At 40.1% G+C, this 25,000-nt stretch overlaps 7 protein-coding genes across 7 annotated transcripts in view; 1 reads left to right on the forward strand and 6 right to left on the reverse strand.

Annotated features, from left to right (window-relative positions):
* LOC134181498 (bromodomain-containing protein 4-like) overlaps positions 1-3,305 on the reverse strand; it is a 7,105-nt gene extending 3,800 nt beyond the window's left edge. Inside the window, exons 1-4 of the mRNA XM_062648776.1 lie at positions 3,197-3,305; positions 3,097-3,124; positions 2,978-3,028; positions 2,842-2,913 (exon numbers count right to left, since the gene is read on the reverse strand). Of these exons, the coding sequence (XP_062504760.1) occupies positions 2,842-2,913; positions 2,978-3,028; positions 3,097-3,124; positions 3,197-3,243 (198 nt within the window). The 5' untranslated portion in view covers positions 3,244-3,305. The remainder of the gene's footprint in view (positions 1-2,841; positions 2,914-2,977; positions 3,029-3,096; positions 3,125-3,196) is intronic.
* A 621-nt stretch (positions 3,306-3,926) lies between these two features.
* On the reverse strand, positions 3,927-11,175 carry LOC134184306 (ARF GTPase-activating protein GIT2-like). The gene is made up of 19 exons (XM_062651966.1): positions 11,105-11,175; positions 10,907-11,040; positions 10,718-10,830; positions 10,533-10,638; positions 10,063-10,149; positions 9,955-10,008; positions 9,824-9,900; positions 9,275-9,369; positions 9,162-9,207; positions 7,411-7,459; positions 7,281-7,353; positions 7,127-7,224; positions 6,287-6,484; positions 5,968-6,204; positions 5,765-5,884; positions 5,640-5,708; positions 4,935-5,581; positions 4,805-4,868; positions 3,927-4,326 (listed from the first exon to the last, which is right to left on the reverse strand). The coding sequence occupies exons 1-19, from the start codon at positions 11,151-11,153 to the stop codon at positions 4,105-4,107; spliced, it is 2,538 nt and encodes an 845-aa protein (XP_062507950.1). The 5' UTR covers positions 11,154-11,175; the 3' UTR covers positions 3,927-4,104.
* A 251-nt stretch (positions 11,176-11,426) lies between these two features.
* LOC134176693 (uncharacterized) lies at positions 11,427-13,174 on the forward strand. The gene is made up of 2 exons (XM_062643352.1): positions 11,427-11,875; positions 12,607-13,174. The coding sequence occupies exons 1-2, from the start codon at positions 11,427-11,429 to the stop codon at positions 12,917-12,919; spliced, it is 762 nt and encodes a 253-aa protein (XP_062499336.1). The 3' UTR covers positions 12,920-13,174.
* On the reverse strand, positions 12,989-14,912 carry LOC134194180 (alpha-L-iduronidase-like). The gene has a single exon (XM_062663102.1). The coding sequence runs from the start codon at positions 14,903-14,905 to the stop codon at positions 12,989-12,991; it is 1,917 nt and encodes a 638-aa protein (XP_062519086.1). The 5' UTR covers positions 14,906-14,912.
* Positions 14,913-15,242: 330 nt separating this feature from the next.
* LOC134193487 (ankyrin repeat domain-containing protein 27-like) lies at positions 15,243-18,755 on the reverse strand. Its single transcript, XM_062662316.1, has 11 exons — positions 18,667-18,755; positions 18,526-18,595; positions 17,491-17,580; positions 17,348-17,419; positions 17,037-17,097; positions 16,934-16,974; positions 16,848-16,875; positions 16,078-16,147; positions 15,926-16,010; positions 15,599-15,864; positions 15,243-15,462 (listed from the first exon to the last, which is right to left on the reverse strand). The coding sequence occupies exons 1-11, from the start codon at positions 18,696-18,698 to the stop codon at positions 15,399-15,401; spliced, it is 879 nt and encodes a 292-aa protein (XP_062518300.1). The 5' UTR covers positions 18,699-18,755; the 3' UTR covers positions 15,243-15,398.
* Positions 18,697-21,072, reverse strand: LOC134193497 (putative uncharacterized protein DDB_G0284213). The gene is made up of 9 exons (XM_062662327.1): positions 20,994-21,072; positions 20,826-20,931; positions 20,731-20,767; positions 20,603-20,673; positions 20,485-20,540; positions 19,629-19,744; positions 19,301-19,340; positions 18,975-19,083; positions 18,697-18,915 (listed from the first exon to the last, which is right to left on the reverse strand). The coding sequence occupies exons 1-9, from the start codon at positions 21,036-21,038 to the stop codon at positions 18,818-18,820; spliced, it is 678 nt and encodes a 225-aa protein (XP_062518311.1). The 5' UTR covers positions 21,039-21,072; the 3' UTR covers positions 18,697-18,817.
* Positions 21,073-21,519: 447 nt separating this feature from the next.
* Positions 21,520-25,000, reverse strand: part of LOC134196827 (glycolipid transfer protein-like) — a 3,616-nt gene continuing 135 nt past the window's right edge. The window contains exons 1-5 of the mRNA XM_062666050.1: positions 24,986-25,000; positions 23,881-23,939; positions 23,686-23,816; positions 23,492-23,624; positions 21,520-21,881 (exon numbers count right to left, since the gene is read on the reverse strand). The exon at positions 24,986-25,000 is cut by the window's right edge and continues 135 nt beyond it. Of these exons, the coding sequence (XP_062522034.1) occupies positions 21,699-21,881; positions 23,492-23,624; positions 23,686-23,816; positions 23,881-23,939; positions 24,986-25,000 (521 nt within the window). The 3' untranslated portion in view covers positions 21,520-21,698. The remainder of the gene's footprint in view (positions 21,882-23,491; positions 23,625-23,685; positions 23,817-23,880; positions 23,940-24,985) is intronic.

Raw genomic sequence — 25,000 nt, forward strand, 5'->3', positions numbered from 1 at the left:
AGAGTGATGCATCTCACAATACACTAGACTATTGTATTGGAGGGATGTATTTCACAATACACTAGACTATTGTATTGGAGGGATGCATTTCACAATACACGGTGTAGACCCATTTATTGAAATAAACAGGAAGCAACTAGCTAGTACCAGGCCAACGCACGTAACAATAGTGCGGTACCAAAAATATACAAGCTAGTCTGGGGCTCTATAATCTTTTGCACTGCCCCTCATAATGCGTGCGCAAAAGACTAAGTACACAAAACATCAAACTAAATAAGTAAGCATCAATAAGTTATAATACAGTTACTTCATATTTCTCATTATCCATATCCTGTGTGACTCTTCAATAGAACAAGTGATGATTGAAGATATTAAGCATTTACATTCCTTGGTTGTTGCTTTAAGGATTTGAAGAAAATGGTCTAGTCCATGATGACCAATGATACCCCTTGAACCAATAGAGATGTTTATTTGCTGGCAATTATAACTTGATCTTATCTCTTCGACCAGTTCAGTGTATCTATCACACTTGCGTTGGTTTGCTGCCTGAAAGTTTGCTTCACACCGTCAGTTCAATTACATAGACTCTGTTGGTTCTTTCATTCCAAATAATAATATCAGGTCTTAACCTCGAATTAATAATGTGTGAAGGGAAGGGCACATCACTACATTTGAGGTCAGCATAGATAATATTTTCTTTGAGCAATTTCAACCTTGCCATATTGTACAATATTCTCAGTATAGAGTCATGACGATGAGTATATAGACCTTTATTCAAAAGAACTGTACAGTTGTTTAGGACGTGTAGCAAAGTCTGTCGTTGGGAACATAAAGGACATTTGTCACAATCTCTCTTTCTCCACAGCAAAAGATTCGCATTGGTTGGCAGAGTTTCAGAAACTGCATTCAGAGCGAAAGAAAACTGTTCAGAAGGTAGCTTGTACATAACAGCTGACCACATGTCATGTCCGGTGATGTGTCAGTCAAACGACTTGTAAAGCCTTGCACCTTCCTGCTCTGTAGCTTCTCAAGGAGTTGATGTTGAAATTCGGAATTGAGTTGTTTCTTAGTTTGATCACTGATGACTACAGAAGATGAGCTCGGATCATTGCACAAAGCTTTTAGACCAGCACGGAAAGAAGAAAAATGTTCTGGATGACTTTGATCAGATGCTGCTTTGTTGCCAGGTATCATATGCAGCTGTCCTGAGATGTTAAAAAACGAGCTGATTTGGAAGATTGTAAGACAAGGGAGCGACTGGAGGGACATGGAAGACCAAGACCACCTTGACTCTTCTCAAGGAACAAACGAGCAGTACAAGCCGAGCAATGGAGGTGAGTCCATTTCTTTAAAAAAGAGGTAACCATACGGTCCAACACAGTTTCTAACCAAGTCTGACTTAAGGTAACGAGACAAAGATGCCAAGAGATCCTAGGGAACAATCCTTGGAAATACAATTGAAGTTTGCGATGACGTGAAACAGGACAAGAATCAATCTTTACAAAAAGACTGTGAATTTTGCTCTTCAAGTCATTTTTGACTTTGTTTATGTTCAAATGAGAATTGATGGGTAAACCCAAGAAGCTGAAGGACTCGTTGTCTACACACTTTATTGGTTGACCAGATATAGTAATAGATGGATCTTTGGCATGAAAACTTGGCTTAAATGACAAACTGAGACTATGACATTTTGACACGTTTAATGTAAGGCCTGACCATTGACACCATTCAGAAACAGAATCACAAAGTTGTTGGAGACCTTGAGATGACTTGGACAGCAGAGAGATATCGTCAGCAAAAAGAAGGGTACTCACCGAATGACATGATTTGTTAAAAGTGTAACCAAGTTTTGGACACGACTGTTGAAGGTGGAGAACAAGGGTGTTAATGCATGTATTAAAAACCATTACAGAGAAAGGATCCCCTTGAAAAACACCAATATTACATGGACTATTGTATTGGAGGGATGCATCTCACAATACACTAGACTATTGTATTGGAGGGATGCATCTCACAATAGACTAGACTATTGTATTGAAGGGATGCATCTCACAATACACTAGACTATTGTATTGGAGGGATCCATTTCACAATACATAAAAGGGATGCATCTCACAATACATTAGACTATTGTATTGGAGGGATGCATCTCACAGTACATAAAAGGGATGCATCTCACAATACACTAGACTATTGTATTGGAGGGATCCATCTCACAATACATAAAAGGGATGTATCTCACAATACACTAGACTATTGTATTGGAGGGATGCATTTCGCAATACTAGACTATTATATTGGAGGGATGCATCTCACAATACACTAGACTATTGTATTGGAGGGATGCATCTCACAATACACTAGACTATTGTATTGGAGGGATCCATTTCACAATACATAAAAGGGATGTATCTCACAATACACTAGACTATTGTATTGGAAGGATCCATCTCACAATACATAAAAGGGATGTATCTCACAATACACTAGACTATTGTATTGGAGGGATGCATCTCACAATACACTAGACTATTGTATTGGAGGAATCCATTTCACAATACATAAAAGGGATGCATCTCACAATACATTAGACTATTGTATTGGAGGGACGCATCTCACAATTTGGCGTCGGCGTTTCCTGTCTAGGGTTGGTGGAAGGAGCAGTCGGCAGCAGGTGTTTTATGTACAGTTTACAAGACAGGTTGGAGGGATACTGGAGTTGCTCCGACTATTGTATTGGAGGTATGCATCTCACAATGCACTAGACTATTACAATGGAAGAATTCAACTTTATCTTATCTAGACTACGACTTGTCATCACACCCTCAGTTTATTACTTACTCTAGGTGATATCGTTTTCAATATTCCAGCATACACACTGCCATTTGCCACTTGCACGTCGACAAACGAACCCTGCAAGCAAAACGCAACGTCTCACAACACCAAAACGACTCGTCACAACGACACTACAGCTAACAATGAGCTGAGCGACCGAGTGAACCAAATCTTCGTTTCTGTAGACGTTCTCCTATAAAGTATGAAATACAGAAAGTGGAAAGAAGGTCAGAAGAGACGAAACGTGAAAGTACGACACACTTCTTCCTGTTCCACACCTCGAGGAAGGCTGAAATATGGTAGGTGTTAGAGCCAGAAGGAAATTAATGTCTGATAAAAGTCAGATAAACAAGTTCTCTACCTTTTCCTCTCTCCCATTGACTTCGTCAGTGCTCTGACGTCAGACATTTTTTCTAAGCCCGCTCACTTCCGGGGTACGTTGGGAATAACAAAATTGAGGTCCCGGATAAGTGTTTGTGTGTGCATAGCTAGAGAGCAATGCGTAAGCGTATGATACGCTAAATACGTGTCCAAAGTTTTGTATGATGCTTAAATTAATTTGTAACCAAGTGATATTTACGATAGGATTGATCGACAAAGTCCTAGGACTGCTAGATTACGTTGTTTTGCGTTGCCCATTGCCTTTCTTGTCATCTTACGCTCTTCTGTTTCTTCAGACTCTCTAATTTTGCCTACGTACCTGACAACTACTGTATACTTTACATCCATGACAACCGGCAACTTACATCATATCCCGGATATAGCTGCCTTGTTCCCAAACCGACGTCAAAGTAAATTTTAGTACACACTATTTCAAAAGAATTAATTCTTTGTGGCGGTTAATAGAATTAATTGGCGAACATGCTTCCATATATTAGTACCTGGTCTCACGTAGCCATACCGCTCCCCTCCTCAATCATTACTATAAAAAAATATTTCCTACAAACCTTTAAAGCTAAACTGTTTGTCAGTTAAGAGTTTAGTGTATTGTAGGTGTAGGCACTGTGTATCGTCCGCAAACTGTCAGTCAAATGGAGGTATTAGAAGATAATGAGTAGCATCATGTAGGTACAGTACTCTGTCACTTCGTTTCTTAGTTGCAATTTATTTATTCAGCAAAAATATGCACCAGGCATCGAGAATCTAACTCTAACAACACATAACGATGTCTGATAATAGATGTATATTAGCAATATACGTAACTGCATCAATCGGATTCTAACAAATCAATCAAATAAAATGTCAATAACGATGAGCAGCAACTCGAACCTATTGAAGCTCAGGAGAATGAGTGACGAGTTGCTTGGCTGCCTTTGCGATGTCATACGCAGACTGGATGACCTGCTGAGTCAAGCATGCCACGTCGGGAGTTTCTTCTAAACCAGCAGACGAAACGGTAGCGTTGTGGACATCTTTGCATTCCTGCTGCAGTCGAGTCGCACTAGAGACGAGCAATCTCAGAGCTGCACGCACCGGTTCAGACTCAGGTCGCTACAGACACAGAAATATGATGTGAAGTGTGATGTGAAATGAACTAAAATAACATTTTAACATTAGAGTCTCTCACAAGCCCATGCTACAAAAATAATAGTGAGAATCAGATTGTAAGGTTTGTGCCTGCTGTGACGACCTATTGCCTAAAAACTGTAGCCACTCTCCATTTTTTATATCTAGACAACCAAATGTACTTCGTCAACACTCTTATAAGCTACTGATGAAGACATGCAAAACTCCACTCTAAAGGTTTTTGGTATAGTAGAACAAAAGTGCTAGAACAGCAGCAACAAGTCCTAAATAGGTCATACTATTACAAGTGCCCAAATACAACCCTGATATTAAACGCATACAATAATAGTGTGCTGGCACATGACAAAGTAAAACAGTGGGGTAAGTCTGATCTGAAAACTAGGTGGTCTCTAGATAGGTGACAAGCATCATGCGTGTTGTGATTCAGTGTCACTACACATACCTGAGGAAAGAGTGAGGCCATATCATTTACTGATGATGAGATTCTCCGAGAGCAAGGAACAAAGCTGCAACAGAACCATCCAACGGTTTCACCGTCGAATCAACGAATCAACCAAATATTCACTGCTCACTTCGCTGGATGTCCATGCTGTGCGGCCATGAGTAGTTCTTGTATGCGTTTGGTGATTTTCTCTGTCTGTGGAATGACAGAATCAACAGCAGTCTTTAGTGATGGTGCAACAGCAGGCAATGAATATTGTCGCGCTACTGAGTGAAACACGTTAGATAATCCTGACAACGACAAACGATTTTGTTCTTTCTGTTGTTGAACAGCACGAAGGGATACTGGAGACAGAGAAGGAGGAAGCGTGTCTACACTTAACACACGAGAACGTTTCTTTTTGACCGGTAAAGCTGGTGGCAGGTCACATGACTGTACAGATTCTTGCTGTTTCTCAACCATTGGCTTATGCTTGTCTTTACGAAGATCAATTTCTGATTGCTGTTTTTCTGACTGTTCTTTACTGTCTCCATCCAACGACAATCCACCATCAACTTCATCTTTCTCTACTGTGTCTTTCTTTCTTCCATCACTCACATGTTCTGACCGTTCTTTGGTTGTATCTGACCTCACACTTGTCACTTTCTGCTTTAATCCCAATTCTCCCACTGGGGCAGTTGTAGCTCGCATTAGGCGAGACGGTGCAGTCGATGACCCAGAAATAGTTTTTCCTTGTAGTTGACGCAACATAGAGTTTTCAGCCATCAGACGCTGAAACTAAACACAATCCTTGCTAAAATACAAAACCCACAATGTATACAACAGAAAGTCTTACCATCGACTGAAGAAGCCTTATTTCTTCCCCCATGCTTTCATTCACTTTCGTTAGCTGTTCAATTCGAAACTGTCATATCATCATCATCATTACCATATTTCCTGTTATAATAAACAACACACAACCTGAGCTGTATCCAGCTTTTGAAGCACTTCTGCATGTTTTGCAGCTGGAACAGTATCATAGTGTGCAGAAGGACTAGGTGAAGCTTCTTGCACATGGTTATTTATCAAAACTACATCTTCCTAGTCGATGCAATAATAAACAAACAAATGATTTCTATTAGAATGGCACCAGTTCAATATACAACATACACCATACAACACACCCTCTCTTGTCGCACTTCTTCTGTCTTCTCATTCTTTGATATCTCAGATCTCGTCTCAATAGCAACATCACTTACAGTTGCTGTCTGTTTAACAAGCTGTTTCGATTCTTTCTCAATCAACCTGTCTGACGTTTCAGCAGTAGCAGAACTGTGGCTATCCTCACCATTCACAGCTGCAGCTAGTCGTGCCAATGCATTGGCCTCTGCCTTGCTATTGTGACGAGACTCCTTTGTTTCCTATGAGAATAACAATAACATGTTGTATGTAGCATATCTATGCTAGTTGTCATCATCATCATCATCATCATCATCATCTTACTTCAATATAGACTTCATCATAGTCATTGTCTTCATCATCAACATCCTCTTTCCTTACAGCAATGTCCATTGGAACAACCGTGCCATCTAATGTCCCTTTCTCTTGACTCTCCATTTGTCGTCTCTTGGCATCAGTCAGAATATCAATCAGCAGCTCAGCAAACTCCGATTTACTAAATGTTGCCAGTTTCTGACGACCCTGCAAGCATCACATCGTCATTCCACATTAGTTAGTTACTCACATCAAACAAACATCACGTCAACATGTATCATGATCTATTGCAACATTATAAATATCATACTGTGTTACAGTAACTTACACCATCTAATAAATTGCAACACTACACACACTGACGTGCATTTCTGCAACCTACTAGTCTGACACTTGTAAATATCCCTCAATAACATTAACATTGCCATACTCATTCATGATCGTCTTTACTTTGTACTTCATAACTCAACTTTGACCATGATGACATCCCTTCTACTAATAAGCTAAAACACCCCTAACTAACTACATAACATTCATGAGTAAGTTCTCACATGCGCTTTTGTTTCCTCTAATTTCCTGCTTTGCTGACAGACCAACTCTTTGCCTGATAATAAAACAAATTAAGGTGACCCATTGTTGAGCTTGTAACAAGCCATAATACCCACTAAAGCAACCCTAACAACCACAAATCCTGTATGTAACATTAATATTAATAGAAACGAGTATACCATCCCACAGAATTTCACAAACATCTCAATAAGAGAAGTACCACAAGCCAACAAACAACATTAACAAATCAAGTGAAACATAATGAAGGCAGGTCACACTACAATACCATGTATCTCTCACCTGGTTGTGTGTCGACGACAATGCTGGGTTGACAGGAAGAAATGGCATGATATGATGGTCTGACACCAATTTACTATGATTCTGTGTAGCCAGCCAGACTAAATCAAAAGCCTAATAGTCGATCATCCACGACATCAGGACATACACAACGTACTAGCATCTGTTTCTCGACGATCCACTTCATCGTACACATCAGACGAAAGTCTCTCAAACTGTGAATTGGTTAGCTAGAACAGCAATCATCATAACAACAGATGCAGTAAAGAAGTGAGGCAACAACTGACAGCGTGTAGTTTTTGTCTGGCAGCAACGGCAGTCGCAGACACATCAACCCTAACAAAAACATCATCGTTTCAGAGCTCAACACTCACAAGATTTCTGATTTACTGTATGGACTATACTGTCTGCCTGTCTCTGTCTCTTTGTCTGTCTGTCTGTCTGTCTGTCTATAGAACATTTCGGGAGGTGGGGCACAAAGGCAGACTATTTTTTGCAGCATTTGTCACAACAGTCAGCAAATCCAGAAGCCAATTTTAATGCTTCCATGTTCAAGTCGTATTGGAGAAAAAGATTTTCTACAATTCTGCAAAGATGCAATGCCAAAGTTATCCTTAGAAAACTTTCAAAACTGTCACCTAATCATGGTGATTTAGATAGATTATTTGATTTTGACATTCAAAGTCAAGTCCATTAGTTAATGACTTTGTTGTTAGCAAGGACTGATTTGTATTTAAAAAATCCTAGCATATGTACAAGTAGAATCTGTATGAGAATAAATTATCTGCCTATCTGTCTGTCTGTCTCTTTCTTTTTGTCTGTCTGTTTGCCTGTCTCTTTGTCTGTCTGCCTTAACATTAAATAATTACTCTTAAGCATAACATGTACACAGTGCATTGCCCAAAGCAAGACAAGTAATAAAATAGCAATGACAATCAACCACAATTAGTCAAAACTCTCTGACCCGTACATACACCTATTTCCTCACTTTCAACAGCATGTCATTAAAACATGAATTTACCACAGAGCTGTTATACCCCTGCCATTACAAATGAGGTAGATCTACCAGGCAACCCCAACCTCATTCCCACCCATTTTCTTTGTTCTCACTGTAGCCTCATCTTTTGGTTCTCATGATAGGGTTGGTGACATGTAGGAAGATGCGTGTTTACACTCTACTAGCTAAACAGCTGCTTGTTGCTATTAAGTTGTGTGGTCACAATCAAGTTCATCAATTACAACCATTTCACTGCCACCCACATAATCATTTGCATTAGCAGGTGGACGTCCTATCTCCATGTTGCTATGGCTGTAATACCAGTCTTGGATTACTGCAACTACAGTCTCACTAATCCGTATCCTTGCTAATTCAAATTACCTTTAGCACCCTGCCTTTTGCACCCAGATCATAACAGGAACTCCAAAGGAGCCTGATCCGGGTTGCTGTTGCATGAAGCAGTTGTCTAGTAGACTCGAGCCAGTCTCTCCCCGTCTTCGTCATTCAGTGAATTGCAGGACAGGGAGAGACTGGCTCCAGTCTAGTTGTCTAGTCTTCAACAAACACTGGTATCTGGCTATTTTAAATCCTGACGCAAATTTAGAAGTATGTACAGTAGTCGTTGTAGCTGTGTCGTTTACCACACACTTGACAATGTCATATATCATATGGAGACACACGCGTATGCACCAGTGGTCTGGGTGTCCAAGGTAAGGTTTGGACTTCCAAGGCTATGTGTTTTGGCATCCGACTTGACTAAATCTAAACAGTGCATAAATATGTGCGCACGTTTCAGGCCATAAATATTAAATTTCAGTGTGTATACATTTTCATAATAAAATCATGTTTTGCTTGTCATAGATTAGCGAGGTTCTACTGTATCATACATTAATGAACCGCACAATGGTAGGCCATTAGAGGTACCAGCTCAAGCTGCAATTTCTGGTAAATTGCACTTCTAACGGCATGTTATTAAAGTGAGGTAATGCAGTAATGATGACATACTGTATGTGTAAGAACCTTAGGTGACATATATCTTACCCTTCTCTTACAGAAGGAATGATGTAGTGCTCGCCACTGCTGTGATCTACAATAGTACAACCACAAACAAAATGTCACACCAAAAGTATCCATTGTAGAGACATCGGCTTTACCGGGCTTTCTGCCACACAAATAGAAGGCCAATCTGTCTGTTAGTTCATACTGACAATCAATCAGTCTGTCTGCCAACTCGTGGTAGCCAGCAATCCTGCAGATTTCAGTATCCGACAGCTGCTCATTTAATAGACATAATAAAGAGACAGACAGGAGAACGAATACGCAAACAAACAGAAGAAAAACCTTCACAGCCACAAGTACATTGTCATTATGAGAAAAACAATAGACAAACAGATAAACAGGTGAACACAAACAGAAAACCAATCAACATCCAGACTAATAAACAGGTAACATAGATACAAACAGACAAATAAACAAACAAACAACACACAATACAATATAATACAATACAATACAATACAATACAATACAATACAATACAACACACACACACACACACACACACACACACACACACACACACACACACACACACACACACACACACACACACACACACACACACACACACACACACACACACCTGATAAAGCCAGATACAAGCAAACAAAGATAAACAAAATCAGGCAAACATAATGAATGACCTTGCACATTCAACAGGAGTGTGTCCTCTGCTATCCAGTGCACATGGATTAGCACCATACACAATCAGAAGCTCCACCTAATGCATCAGCAACATGACACAACGACAGCACAGCGAGCAGACCAACTATACTTGTAATGGTTGACCAGCCGATGCTGCTACATGTAGTGGAGTATTGCCACGTTCCTATGACATCAGCAATACACACTCTGGCTCTAAACACACTGTCAAGCACCTTACTGAATGAAAGAAGTTCACTTGTGCTCCAAGTGACAACAGGCGAAGACATGTCTCTAGGTTTCCTGTCCTCACACTTGCATGCAGTTGCTGAACAACAACAACGCACTGTCACAAATTTATGTATTTGAAGATATAGAAATTCATGGTATTTTGTTTTTGTTGAATGACAATTGATCATGACCATTTAAAATTGTCTGTGAGTGATTAGTGCGGTAATGCTGTTTGTCTGTGAGTCTATATATCTGGTTCTTTGTATCTACAGTCAGTCAGTCTGTCCGTCTGTCTAGTTGCCTGACAGATCATTTCATAATCATCATCAACACACGGCCTGCCTCCTCAGTCAAACAAGTAAACACTACTGTCTCGACTCCCTCACCATCACCACACCCCACAGCCAACAACAACCCTCACCACACGTTCAAACTTCATAGGATATCACAGCATCAATCAAACCCACATCCTCATCCTACCTGACTCAAATCCTCGAGAAACGTCTGATCGTGATCCTTCCCAGACTGTCTATGCACAAACGCCAACTGCTTGTACTTAGCCGTGACGAAGTCATACTTGTTCGGGCTACACAAACAATACACAAACAATCACTCATTACATACACACACAAGCACAATCAAACCACAAGACACTGCTCGCTCACTGCACTGGATGATGAGCCTTCGGTTTGCGCTTTCCGATTTTCCCGTGACTGCCGTCGAGCAGCAAATGCTCCCATACGAAATTCGCCCCCTTGCTGACCAGAGTCATGACCATCTGTATGAGAGAGAGAAAAGAAACACATTGACACACCAGGGGTGAAGGAGGAGAATGAAAAAAATGACGGTCAGACCTCGAGCAGCGTCGGAGGCCACAGTCCATGCGTGATCGAGCGGATTTCGGAAATGTGGCGGCCGAGGAGGCGATGAATGCTGCAGCATTCGTCGCAGACGAAAACTCCGCGGTTGATTGACGCCCAGCCGGGTTCTGGGTGAAAAGAAGCTCTTCAATAATAAATTAGAACGGTGATGGATAGGAATTCGTGTACGACCTGACTCGCCACAGTCTCCACACACTGCAGACGACGACGACTGCAACATCGTTTCTTTACGACAATACGGGAGCTCCGTAAGATCTAGACTAAATACTGGTCTAGCTCCCGTATGTCGTTAAGACTAACGCACGTTAAATTCAATTTTAATTACTAAGTTTAGCTAAAATATAGTAGAACTTATTTAAATTCAATTTTAAATTACTTAGTATGCATTAAAGTTTTAACTAAAATGTAATAAAACTTCCACATGAGCACATCATGTAAATATAGAATGCGCGAACTAACACGTGACTGCGGACGGGACTCCAAATCAGTTGTCATGGGGACGGGAGCAAGTGCAAAAGGTCCTCGACAGTCCGTCGTCCTCGCCGTCAGTCCACGCGTAGCGTACGCCCAAAAAACAGGCGATAAAGGTTGTTTGGATTCACCGGCGCTGCTAGATTTAGGCCACGGTACAGTACGATACAGACAGGCAACACAAAACGAAAACAAGAAAACAGTTGCAAGTCAATCAGATACCAGAGGTGATCGGGAATGTAAGGAGAAAGTCAAGACGGGCTATTTCTATCATGCTAAGATAAACAACTTCTCACAAGTCGAACCGGAGGAAAACTTCAAGACATTCTATGTGGCGAAGGGACCGAAGAGTGAGAGGAGTAAGCTGTTTTATGTATATGGAAAAGGATTTGGAGGTGAGCCTGATCAAGGGTTGAGAACAACGCCTTACAGACCACAGGGAGTTGGATATAAATGGCCCGCGTCATTTGAGTGAGTGACTTGAAATTGATCACTCGGACAGACGGATAGACAGACAGATAGAAAGATACATACATACAGTACTGTACATGATGATGGTGTATGTCCACTAGCTGTTACAGTGATTATTTTGTCAGTGTCTCTTGTGCCTCATATGTGAAAGAAGAGACACTAAAGAGAAAACTTGCACATAGAATGTATTATACCCAGACAGTCAGTCAGTCAATCAGTCAGACGGAAAGAAGGCTAATATGACCGCCTCAACATCCAACGTCACATCCTATTAAAGTTTAGTTCTCAAGTACTTTGGTACACGAGGAGAGCAAGGAAGAAAGTTCTTGAAAAAGCTATCCAACCAATCATCAGACGAAACCGGAAGACCGAATACTCCAGAATTTTTGGATTATTGAAGAAAACGCTTTCCATCCAACTACAAAGGTGCAATGCACAAGTGATCTTAAAGAAACTGTCCGGACTATGTGGTGGACCTGAGAAGCCCGTGACTCTCAGCACTCAGGTCTTCCCACATTAGCTTTCTTGCTCTAGTGATTTATAGACATTTTATGTTAGTTGTGTAGCCTTTTAATTTTATTGCAGAAATGTGCATTAGTTTGATCTAAAAATATATGATCATGACAGACAGACTGACAGACAGACAGACAGACATGATGTTGGACCAGTTGGATAAACAGACACCATACATTTATTACCCACTGACATACACGTGGTTATTGTATCACTAGGAACCTCTCATTCTCGGTAACAGTTCGTGCTGACCAAGAACCACTGGGAGATGATTCTGACCCTGACGATGATCTCTCTACCACCAACAGCGAGCAGATAGATGAGCATCTGGAAGTAGCCGTAAGAGACACAGACACCGTGCTTGATCTAAAACAGAAGCTGTCACAACGATTTCTACGCGGCACTGACAAAATAGAGTTAACGAGTGACAGGAAAGTACTGGCAGATGACACTCTAATGCACAGATTGAAGCCGAAAAAAGCAGGTCTGTGGAACAGGTTCCATGTCCAACTGACTCTCTCTTACCACTAAATTGTAAATAAGTACAGTGGATAATAAGTGACATATAAGGGTGTCAACTGATGTGAATATAAAAGAAAACTAGAGAGTAATTTTGACTGGGAGCGATGCTGCGCCTTCTCTCTGCCAGTAGTCGGTCGCTGCAACTTTGTAGTAGACTGTGACGCCAGCAACTGATTTCAAGTCTGGCACTTGATGTGACAGTAGAGTAAAGATGCTATTGTGCGTTGATACTCGCTTGTAGCCGACGTCACGTGAGAGTGAGTAATAGACGTTGTACATGAGCAAACAACGTGAAGAAACATCAGTCCACGAGACGAGTACCTCGTTCTTGTGTACCTGGTGTAGTCGCACTTGACTGACTTGTGACGGTGCGGCCATCGGTTTTGAGCAAAAGTGAATTAGATCAACAGCAGGAAGCGGTAGATCAAACGAATCAGTCCATTGTAACTCTGGTTTTACTATAGATGGTCCAGCAATGGTAACCGGATCTTGTTGAGCACGCATGCTAGCAAATAGAGTAGCAGACGGAAAGTCGGGTTTTCCACCTTGTTCCCATACGGCATCCGGATTTGTGTGGTTGTTGTCCAATCTGTAGTGAATACAGACCATCTCGTTGACTGTCACATTTTGTGGTACAAGATTAGAAATAGTTAACCGAACGACATCATGCGATGGCACCAACTCTGCTGTGTCATTACTATTATAGACAATAATTGATATCTGAACGCTGTCATCTGGCTGATTCATTGGGAGATGCAAAGACGCAATCACCCCAACTGAACTATCATTCCCCACAGTCTGATTATTAATTGTCACGTTGCTTTTAAGTTGCATCTCCCCTAGCAACGACAGTAGACCCATAGCAACAGCAACTGGCTTACGAACTATCTCCACACTCTTCGGAACCGTCTTGTTCATCGGAAAACGAGTATTCAATGTTCGTTGATCGAAAAAATTCGGTGGACCAAAATTCATAAAACCATTGTCATTGCTTAGAAGAGAGTAGGGTGAGTTTGATGGGTCGAGCAGAAGATGGAAATGTTGAGCAATGATTTTCACTACGACTGCAGCGTATCGTGCATCACTCCTCCAGCTTTCTCCACGACTCCAGCCAACCAGAGGGTCTGCCTCATCATTGTAGATGGGCACAGTCGCCAAACGTGGATATTTCTCTCTTATCATTGTCATCGTTTCAAGCTCCTGCTCGAGCACGTTCATAGACACTCCACCGCCTTTATGATGAAACGAAATAAAATCAATACGGACACCTGTTTCGCCGGTAAAATAATTCTTTCCATTAATGCAATGATCCAATAGACCCCAACAGATTGGAGACTGTGGAGGCTCACGACAACTACCCCCTGGACCACCTAATTTCAGTCTTGGACTTGCTGCTAGTAAACCTTCCGAACAAGCATCATAATAATTCATGAATCCATTAAGTGTAATGTTGAGAGTGTCAAAATCGTGATGATCTGGTTCATTCCATGTTTCAAAATTCCACTTCTCGACATACTCTACACCATATCTATCAATATATCTCCTACCTAGTGACATCACAAGCTCTCTCCACTCTCGCACTTGTTTGTCATCATCAAACGTAGTAAAATAATCAGAAGGATTTCCCATAATTTCAAATCCGGGCCTCAACCCGTTGTCGTGGAGATGATCAAGCAGAATGTCAAGAAAAGTGAAGTTGTAGACGAAATGGTCGCTTGAATTTTTTTCTAACGTTACTAAATCAAGAAGCCAATGGATTCGGACCTGTTCTATACCGTTGTTGGGTATAGAGCCTATATATATGATATTCTGTATTTCATCTTCTGCTAGATCATAGTCACGTGACTTCTCATGAGGAAGAGGAGGACAGAAACCAGTGCTGTGCCAAAACGGTGATACTTCACGTACAATGTCATTAACGTTTACCGAAATTTCATAATCCTCTGCAACACATGTTGCAACAAAAAGAGATAAGAAGAGAAACAAAGAAGCCATTACGCAATTTGCTTGCCTACTTCCCGGATTAGCTCGCATGTCCAGACTACAAATCGTGCGCGTACACACAGTGTCTACCAAATACAGCACGTATGCATCTCATAGGTTTATCGGAGAAGCAACACATATCATTCAAACTCGTATGGGAAGATTTCTATAGATCTACATCAATTTTGACTGTATCAACTTTTTACTATTTATATAAGAAATATTATTATTAAAGCTTTCAAATGTAATTATTTACTTACTCACTTTATTTCGCATCATCTATTTATTGCATATATTTATCCATATATTCAATAAATTAATCAATAAATTAATCATCAATGTCACTCATTCTGGGTTTGTTTGTTATTATCAAAATGATGTTGACTGACTTATTCTGATAATGCTAGTCTATTGCTTAGTTGCTCTACGTCTATAAATCTACAAAACAAAATCAGTAAACTGTGTAACTACCAATCATCAAGCACAAAAATCAGTTTATAAACTTCTATGAAAGTCTACCAGAAGTTCCATCCGCCCACTTTCTGCCTTGTAATGCACCCAAAATACCTCTGACAAAAGACAACACCACTATTACCGTAATTCAATAATCACAGAACATTATTAGTAGTATGTTATCAAAATACTGTATAGAATAAACTATATCACATTAATTAATTAATTATGTCTAAATAATCATAGACATACCCCAACTCGTTCTCAGACTGATTCAATGAAATCTCGTCTGGTGAAATAATATTTCTCTGGTTTCTGGCAGAGTACCGTGACGCAAATTTCATTGCTGCTATTGGTGATGGTTTGCTTGAAATCGAGTCCGATGCTAGTGATGATGGCATCTTCGTCTTCTCATCATTGCGTTTTGGTTCTTGTGTCTTTGTTGAAGAACGAACAACCTTTCCTTGTGAACGTGCAGCTATTTCTGCTGCCTGAGAGCTGATTTCACTACTAACCTCCTTCATTAAAAATAGTAATGAGTATTACATGTATGTATTTCAAGTTTTTCAACTGGTGGACCTCTTCACTTTCTTTTGGAACGCACCTTGAGAGATCAGCATCTTGCATGTAATGAACTGCTGCTTGAAATGTAACTAAAGTATATCTAGGCATGAGTAAAGTAATTAGATGAAGACGATAAGTGCAGAGTGTTGCTATGTGGTCATACATACCCCAGCTCAGCTTTGCTAGATGTTGACCAGTGGAACATCTCACAGTATGACAAATTACTAGGTAAATGGTCTAAAATAGACAATAAAATAACACTTATACACTGTACACACACACACACACACACACACACACACACACACACACACACACACACACACACACACACACACACAAATGAACAAATGTCAAGCCCTCCACGTCATTCGTGAATGACATCAACCTTAAGGTTAGTTGCGGAGATAGCTCCCCCTGCCTCTAGAGACAGGGCCTCCATGCGCTACGTGGAGGCTTAGGGCCAGCGCTACAATCCACCTGGAGCTTGGTTAGAGTCATCCAGGGGCACTGACTATGGCGCAGCTTTTGGGACTGGACAACAAGGCCCACATGTACCCATCTGCTGCATGATGTTACTGCCAAGCCAGCGGTCATGTCCACCCCAGTCAATGACCAGGTACTCATTTATACTCCTAAGTCGAGAGAAGCAATTGTGTGTAAGTTTCTTGCTTAAGGAAATTATGCCATAGCTCGCCATCACTGTGACTTGAACCTGCAATCCTGCAAGGTCCCGGATGTTTTCATTCTCCAAATGCATTCTCTAACCAACTGAGCTATTGCACACACACACACGCACATGCACACACACACACACTCATGCATGCACGCACGCACACATGCACGCACGCGTGCACGCACACACACACACACACACACACACACACACACACACAGTGACACACACACGTGCACGCATTTCTATCTGTTTACTGACCACATTTAGCTTGAACTATGACAACAACCTAACATCAAAGTGATTAGTAGTAAGCAAAAAAGTTGACAAGTTAAGCAAGCACAAACCAAAAGTGGAATGAGGTCATCAGATGCTAACGATGGGATACCTAGAACAAACAAGACCACACAATACATTGGAAAGCTTCAAGAAAGCAAAAAAAGGAATGACCATCAACTTCCAGACAATGCTGCTTTGATGCTGAGGATTTCACTGAATTCGTAATATGCTCCTGTAAGTGCATCAAAATAATTAGAAAAACACTTCAACACAAGCTCATTAATCTGAGTGATAAAGACAAATAAACAGACAAACACATAAACAGAAAACAGACAAACACATACACAGAAAACAGACAAACACATATAAATGGAAACACAACTACACAGCAAAACAAACAAACAAACAAATGTACAAACAAACAAATGTACAAACATAGAGGCTAACAAACAATCAAACAATAAAAACCATTGATTCCATACCAATGTCTCTTTCATACATATTAGCTTGTCTAGTGGAGAAGTGTGGGTATCAAGAGCTGCCAGTTCAACAACCTGTAACAATGTAATGGTACTGCACTCAACAAACGAACTAAACCCACAAACAAAACTACAACGGTTCTAACCCCTTCTGGTGAGCTACAACAAAGACGTTGCTCAACACCAAGAGCTTTTGCAGTGATACCTGTGCATTTTCTACACAGTGATAATACTTCCTAAACAGTTAGAATTCTGTCATGTCAGTACAAATAGATGACAGCAAAACATCATTAAGTTCATAGAGAGACAGGCACCGATATACACATAAAGAGAAAACAGACACAGACAAACAGACAGACAGTGGTTTATTCTTCCATACAGCCGCAACAACTAACAAGCGTATGGGCGTAACTGTATCCCCTACCAACACAGCACAAAGCAGTGGTGCAGACAACATCTAGACTCACGAGTCACAGAGCTAGACTACCAGTTACTACTACAAACAAAAGCAAAACAGTAATCTAATCCGTCTTCCTTGCACACGCCATGCACATGTCCTGACACTCCCACACAGACAGACAGATTTACAGACAAACAGATTGCTTACTCTACCGATAACAAGTGCTAACTTTATGCAAAACAATAACAGTCAATGGACAAAATGTAGATAGATAGACAGACAGACAGGCAGACAGACAAACAGACATATAGACAAACAGGCAGACGATAGACAGACAGATAAACAGATAGACAGACAGACAAACAGATAGACAGATAGACAGACAGATAGACAGAGAGATAGACAGATAGACAGACAGACAGACAGACAGACAGACAGACAGACGTTACAACGTTGGAATAGCAGTGTTTTAGCTAAAAAGATTGACAGAATAGTATGTAGTAATGACTCTGTAGATGATAGCTACAAACATCAGATGGCTGTTCATTAGAGTTTTTCTGCTATGACCACTATGGTCGTTTATCTTTAACTCTTAGTGTTATATGTAGCCTTTTCTGTATTGGCGTTAATGTTTTCAATAAATGTTCTTTGACAGACAGACAGACAGACAGACAGATAGACACTGACAGAAAGATCACAACAATGTATGACAATCTTATCAACTGACTTCAAGCACAATCTTTACATGTTCACATAACTAATCACATAAATCCTTCCCAACCTGGTCTTGCTCTTGATGTACACGTTTCACAAAATAAAACACTTTGTCATGAACACCAGAGAAAAGATAACTAATCAGAAACGCACAACCAACACAATCACATATAATTATCACACAAAAATGACATCACACCCATCACACCATTCCACAGCTAGCTGAAGGTCACACAACATTCTCTGATCAACACGACAAGCATCACGTTGAAAAGCTTCACATATACTCTACCACATCACAAACACATTATTGTCTTGCCATTCCATTACACAGTAAATACAAGTAATTTTAGTTCTCTCTATTTCTTATGTTCAACCATAACAAAACAACAACTTGATGATGTATTCGTAATCTGCATCATAATCATATGTGCTCTGATTGCAATTACCTGAAGACCTAGATGAAGAACAGTGTCAATACAAAAGTGATGAGAAAGTGTGTAGAACATCTGATACTTTGTTTGCAAATGGTTTCTAGCCGTGACGCCGTCTGATCAAGATATCCCTCTACAATGACATAGTTTTTGTTGAATGCTACGATTTCTTTGTCCAGCTGGGCAAGAGCCTAAAATTGATATCAATGACTATGCTGGAATAACACATGTGTGTCACTTGGATGTTTAGTAAGTCACACATATAACCGTATGTCATCTGTTATTCGGTAATGAGTGAACATCACATGCACACATGCACGCATGCACACACACACACACACACACACACACACACACACACACACACACACACACACACACACAACCACATAATGTCATGACTATAACCTTTTGTGCATGGCGTTTAGATTGTAAGAACTGACAATACCTAAAATTCACAATTAATGTAATATATACATCACTGAAATATAGCAACAACAACAATATTTCAATAAATAAATGTTAGTAAATATATTAATTATTAAGTCAACAATGCAGACAAACAAACAGACGAACCATACATACAAACAAATACAAACAAACAGACAGACAAACCATATATACAAACAAATACAAACAAACAAACAGACAAAACAGACAAACCAAACATACAATACAGACAAACAAACAGACAGACAGACAGACAACACAAATAAACAAAAAGAAACAAACTTACTCTAGTGATGACTTTCCTGGTTGTGAAACAGACTCCGTGGTATCTGAGACAAGACTAGATGTCAGTGATGGATCCAAAGGATGATCAAGAATAAGAATCTTAAACGGCTCGTATTTCTACATCAAATGGCAATCAATTCATATAGTACAAAATACCTGGCTATATCATCAAGTTTCAAAGACAATCTAATTAGTCTCCAAAACAACAACATCCCGTCCATGCACTTCCTTACTTTCTGTCATGAGTTCAGCAAAGAGTGCAGATAAAGTCTTAGGTGTGTACACGTAATAACATGCAAATGCAAAGAGTATAACGTATGTGTCTATTCTAGAAAAACAGAAACACGCTCATGAGAAACACTAGCTGCTATGGAAAGAGGTTTTCATGATGCATACTGCCTATCAACAATACAATATGATGATATCAGTGTTGTAGTCAGGGTTATAAAAGGGTTTCCTACCAGTCAGAGGCATAATTTTAGAGCTTCCACCAAAATGGACAACATGCTGATCCAATGATCTAGCATGCTGATCCAATGATCTAGCATACTATACGGTCATCCAACAATGTAAGAACATCTCAACACACTGTTATGAATGATACATTTCTGTCGCACCTAAAAGGTACAGTTCTCTCTTGGGGCAAACATAAAAACAACTAAGACATAAGATGTACAACTAAGACATAATAAGACGTACAGCTAACAGACTACAAAATACACATTAATTAAGTTCGACCTTCCACGCTTATCTTTAATCCCAAGAACGTGTCTTATCATACACAGGAAAGGGGCAACGCCCAAGAAAAAGAAGCATGCCTGGCTATACCACTGGATGCAATAGAAATATTGTGATACTTTATTGTAGGCAAGCTCTTCACTCAAAATTCGAACTGAGAATGGCTTCTGAAAACCTAACGTGATGATCATGATATAACACAACTACAACTCGATAAAATACCACGAACACACAAACCCTTTATCGCAGTTATTAGGTCTTCATCAATTTCAAACTCGGCACGAGATTTGTTCCAATTCACATATTGACTGTTCACAAAATTCACGTTGAAATCTCACACAACAATCGCATGTGCACCTACTGACCCTCTGAAATAAGGCGACGGACTGAGAATGTGCATTTCTATGTGGACAAACACGTAGACATACATACAACATACAACGTTACGAGACTGACTCACCGACGAAATCCAACGACACTTTCGACTTGGGAAGAGATGTGGTTTGTGGAATACATATAGTACAACATTCTGATTGAGCTTTCTCGTAAACAACAGAAAAGTCTTCCTACAAATAACGACAAAATTAACAAAAACGCGAATACCTAATGACAGAACTTGGATACTTACTTGTAGAGCCTTGAAGAAAGGATTATATTCTATTTCGTCAGTCATTGTGCTTTTGTAAGCGTGGAACGCAATTGACACAGAACACCCGGATGTCACGTGACAAAAACTTGTCGCACCATGATGCTTTAGTAAATTTGTCTAGAACGTTTGCATAAAAGTCTCAGACTGCGTTTACAATTCTTAATCATTGCTGGCAGAAAAGCGTCAGAACCAGAGCCGTGCAGCCTCGACCTTCCAGACCCGTGTACACTACAGTTGCAAATGCTAGAGTCTAGTTTTTATGTACATACTGACACAACATACAAGTCCCTTGTCTAAGTTGTAAGACCTAGAATGTTAATTTTTTGCTTTTTCAGTGCCCAAACAGACCAACTCTACTCTCCAAGACAACAGTATGTATAACATCCCTTAAAAACACTTGTGTCACCTCTGTTAGCTATGCCCGTTCTATGTGTGTTACATAACATGCTATATAGTTATCATTCTCATTGATTTGTTATTGACTCAACATACAATGCGTTATCCCTAAAGTCACATATTGCTGGTATTTTGGAAAATACTTGCAAATTCACATTTACAAACCAAACGTAATCTACCTGCAGTGTGCACATGCATGTACATCAAGTTCAAGTGACCAATTAAAGTATTTTAAACTCAATAAAAAAACACTGTTTGCATTCACCTAAAGTATTTCATTGTGTGATTTCAGACTGTCTTATCACTGTCTTGACCTTTATCAATGTAAAACTTGCTCAAGACTTCAACATTAGCAGACAAGACAGACATATGTTCTCTCATCTCAAACAACACGGCCTCTTCACCAACATCTGTACCATGTTGAAGAGCTTTGATAAAATCCTTACGATATGGAACAGCACGGACAGCAAGCTACAGCCAACAAGAATATTCGTTAATAAGACATAATACTGTTGCTACATGTAGTATGAATGGCATGCACTTTGCCTTACATTCTATCTGTCTGTCTCTCTCTCTCTCTCTCTGTCTGTCTGTCTGTCTGTCTGTCTTTTTCATATATTTTCATAAATGAATGTTATTACAACCAAAACTATTTAAAATGTTCCAGAGACCCACTAGGGTCAATACACCTCACAACCTAATGTATGCAAAACTGTGTATGATAGTTCTTTACATTGCTAGAGTTCATAGATAAAAGGCGTGATTGTCTCCTTGTCTGTCTGTATGTCTGTCTGTCTGACTGACTGTCAAAGTCGTCCTCAGAAAACTTCCAAAACTGTCACCTAATCATAGTGATTTAGATAGATTATTTGACTTTGACATTCAAGGCCAAGTTCATTCATTAATCCATGACTTTTGTGTTGTTTGCAAGGACTGATTTGCTTTTACAAATTCCTAGCAAATGTACAAGTACAGTCTATATGAGAATAAAGTATCTGTCTGTCTGCCTGTGTGCATGTGTGTGCGTGTGTGTGTGTGTGTGTGTGTGTGTGTGTGTGTGTGCATGTGTGTGCGTGTGTGTGTGTGTGTGTGTGTGTGTGTGTGTGTGTGTGTTGTCCCCGTGTGTGTGTGTGTGTGTGTGTGTGTGTGTGTGTGTGTTGTCCCCGTGTGTGTGTGTGTGTGTGTGTGTGTGTGTGTGTGTGTGTGTGTGTGTGTGTGTGTGTGTGTGTGTGTGTGTGTGTGTGTGTGTGTGTGTGTGTTGTCCCCTGTGTGTGTGTGTGTGTGTGTGTGTGTGTGTGTGTGTGTGTGTGTGTGTGTGTGTGTGTGTGTGTTGTCCCCGTGTGTGTGTGTGTGTGTGTGTGTGTGTGTGTGTGTGTGTGTGTGTGTGTGTGTGTGTGTGTGTGTGTGTGTGTGTGTGTGTGTGTGTGTGTGTGTGTGTGTGTGTGTGTGTGTGTGTGTGTGTGTTGTCCCCGTGTGTGTGTGTGTGTGTGTGTGTGTGTGTGTGTGTGTGTGTGTGTGTGTGTGTGTGTGTTGTCCCCGTGTGTGTGTGTGTGTGTGTGTGTGTGTGTGTGTGTGTGTGTGTGTGTGTGTGTGTGTGTGTGTGTGTGTCTGCATGTCTGTCTGTATCACAGATAAAGAAGAATTTCATATCAGATACAAGTGATAAATACAAGCTGCCATGTACCATAAAGTACCACCTCAACATTCCTACCCACAAATCCACCTCATAATTTTTTCTTGCCTGCAGATTCAGTATCATGTAAGATGTAAGTGCCACTAACGCATTAAGCATTATGTACATGTCCAACCCTAATGTCATGTAGTCACTCCCAAATGTTCAGCATCCATACAGTCATATAAAAATAATGTCCCTTGACTATATGTGCCTTTAACTATGTAGCAAGATCAATCATTGCAGTAAAGTAACTTGCACAAAAGAGTGTTGCACAGTTAAATACTGAGTAATACCATTTACCCTCCCCTCCTCGACTTTATCATTCTAGCCATCAAAATGAGGGCAGTTTGGCAATACTTTAAGGTATGTGAATGAGAGTAACCACACGACAACAACGACATCTCACCGCAAACACCCCTCGTACAATCCAACCATGAAATCTCTTCAATGACGCCTCATATGCTGCTCTCGCACACTTTGTCAAGTCTTCCTCTCCATCAAGAACTTTCTCAAGAAACACACATATAAACTGCAGAGCTCTACAACACAACACGAAGGCAAGTATTTATAGTGAGCTATCAAACTGTTAGGTCTGGCAACCTCTTCAACCACAGCAATGCATCTGTTGCCGAGTTTTTAGCCTTTGTTGTTCCTTCTTCCATCTCTGATTCAACAATGCCTTGAAGTGTTGTGTATTTGGCCGCATCTTCGTCATGTTTCTTTTGTAGTTTCTTAAGACAGAAACATCAGTAATACTTGGCTGTCACTAGGTATTTTGGATGCATGTCTGTGTACCTTGATGTTTCCATTGATATCAGATTTGACTGGAGCAAATGCTGTAGGACCCAACACGTCTGATACAAATAGAGAGCATGTGATATGAGGCAAATACATGGTAATGTAGAGATTCAAATGGATATCAAGCAAAGACATACAGATTGACAAACAAATGAAAAACATTAATTAAATGAAAAACATTAATTAAATGAAAAACATTACATTAAATAAAAACCGAAAAACCTGACAGACAAACAGCTAGACACACAAGAATGAACACACAAACTGACAGACAGATTAATAAACAGACAAACTGACAGACAAATAAATGAACAGACAAACTGACAAACAGATAAATGGACAGACAAACTGACAGACAGATAAATGGACAGACAAACTGACTGACAGATAAATGGACAGACAAACTAACAGACAGATAACTGGACAGACAAACTGACAGACAGATAAATGGACAGACAAACTGACAGACAGATAAATGGACAGACAAACTAACAGACAGATAAATGGACAGACAAACTAACAGACAGATAAATGGACAGACAAACTGACAGACAGATAAACGGACAGACAAACTAACAGACAGATAAACGGACAGACAAACTAACAGACAGATAAACGGACAGACAAACTGACAGACAGATAAATGGACAGACAATTTAACAGACAGATAAATGGACAGACAAACTAACAGACAGATAAATGGACAGACAAACTAACAGACAGATAAATGGACAGACAAACTAACAGACAGATAAACGAACAGACAAACTGACAGACAGATAAATGGACAGACAATTTAACAGACAGATAAATGGACAGACAAACTAACAGACAGATAAATGGACAGACAAACTAACAGACAGATAAATGGACAGACAAACTAACAGACAGATAAATGGACAGACAAACTAACAGACAGATAAATGGACAGACAAACTGACAGACAGATGAAAAGACAAACAAACTGACAGACAGACAGACAAACGAACCAGATACTGTCTTTAATAAATACACACAAACAAATCTAGACATCCATGCATCATTTCTCTCCACATCATCATTTCCACCAAACAATCATTTTCACCATTTCTTCAAGACTCACCGAAGAAAGGCACGA

The sequence above is a fragment of the Corticium candelabrum genome, chromosome 1, assembly GCF_963422355.1.
Source record: "Corticium candelabrum chromosome 1, ooCorCand1.1, whole genome shotgun sequence".
In the NCBI taxonomy this organism is placed as follows: Eukaryota; Metazoa; Porifera; class Homoscleromorpha; order Homosclerophorida; family Plakinidae; genus Corticium; species Corticium candelabrum.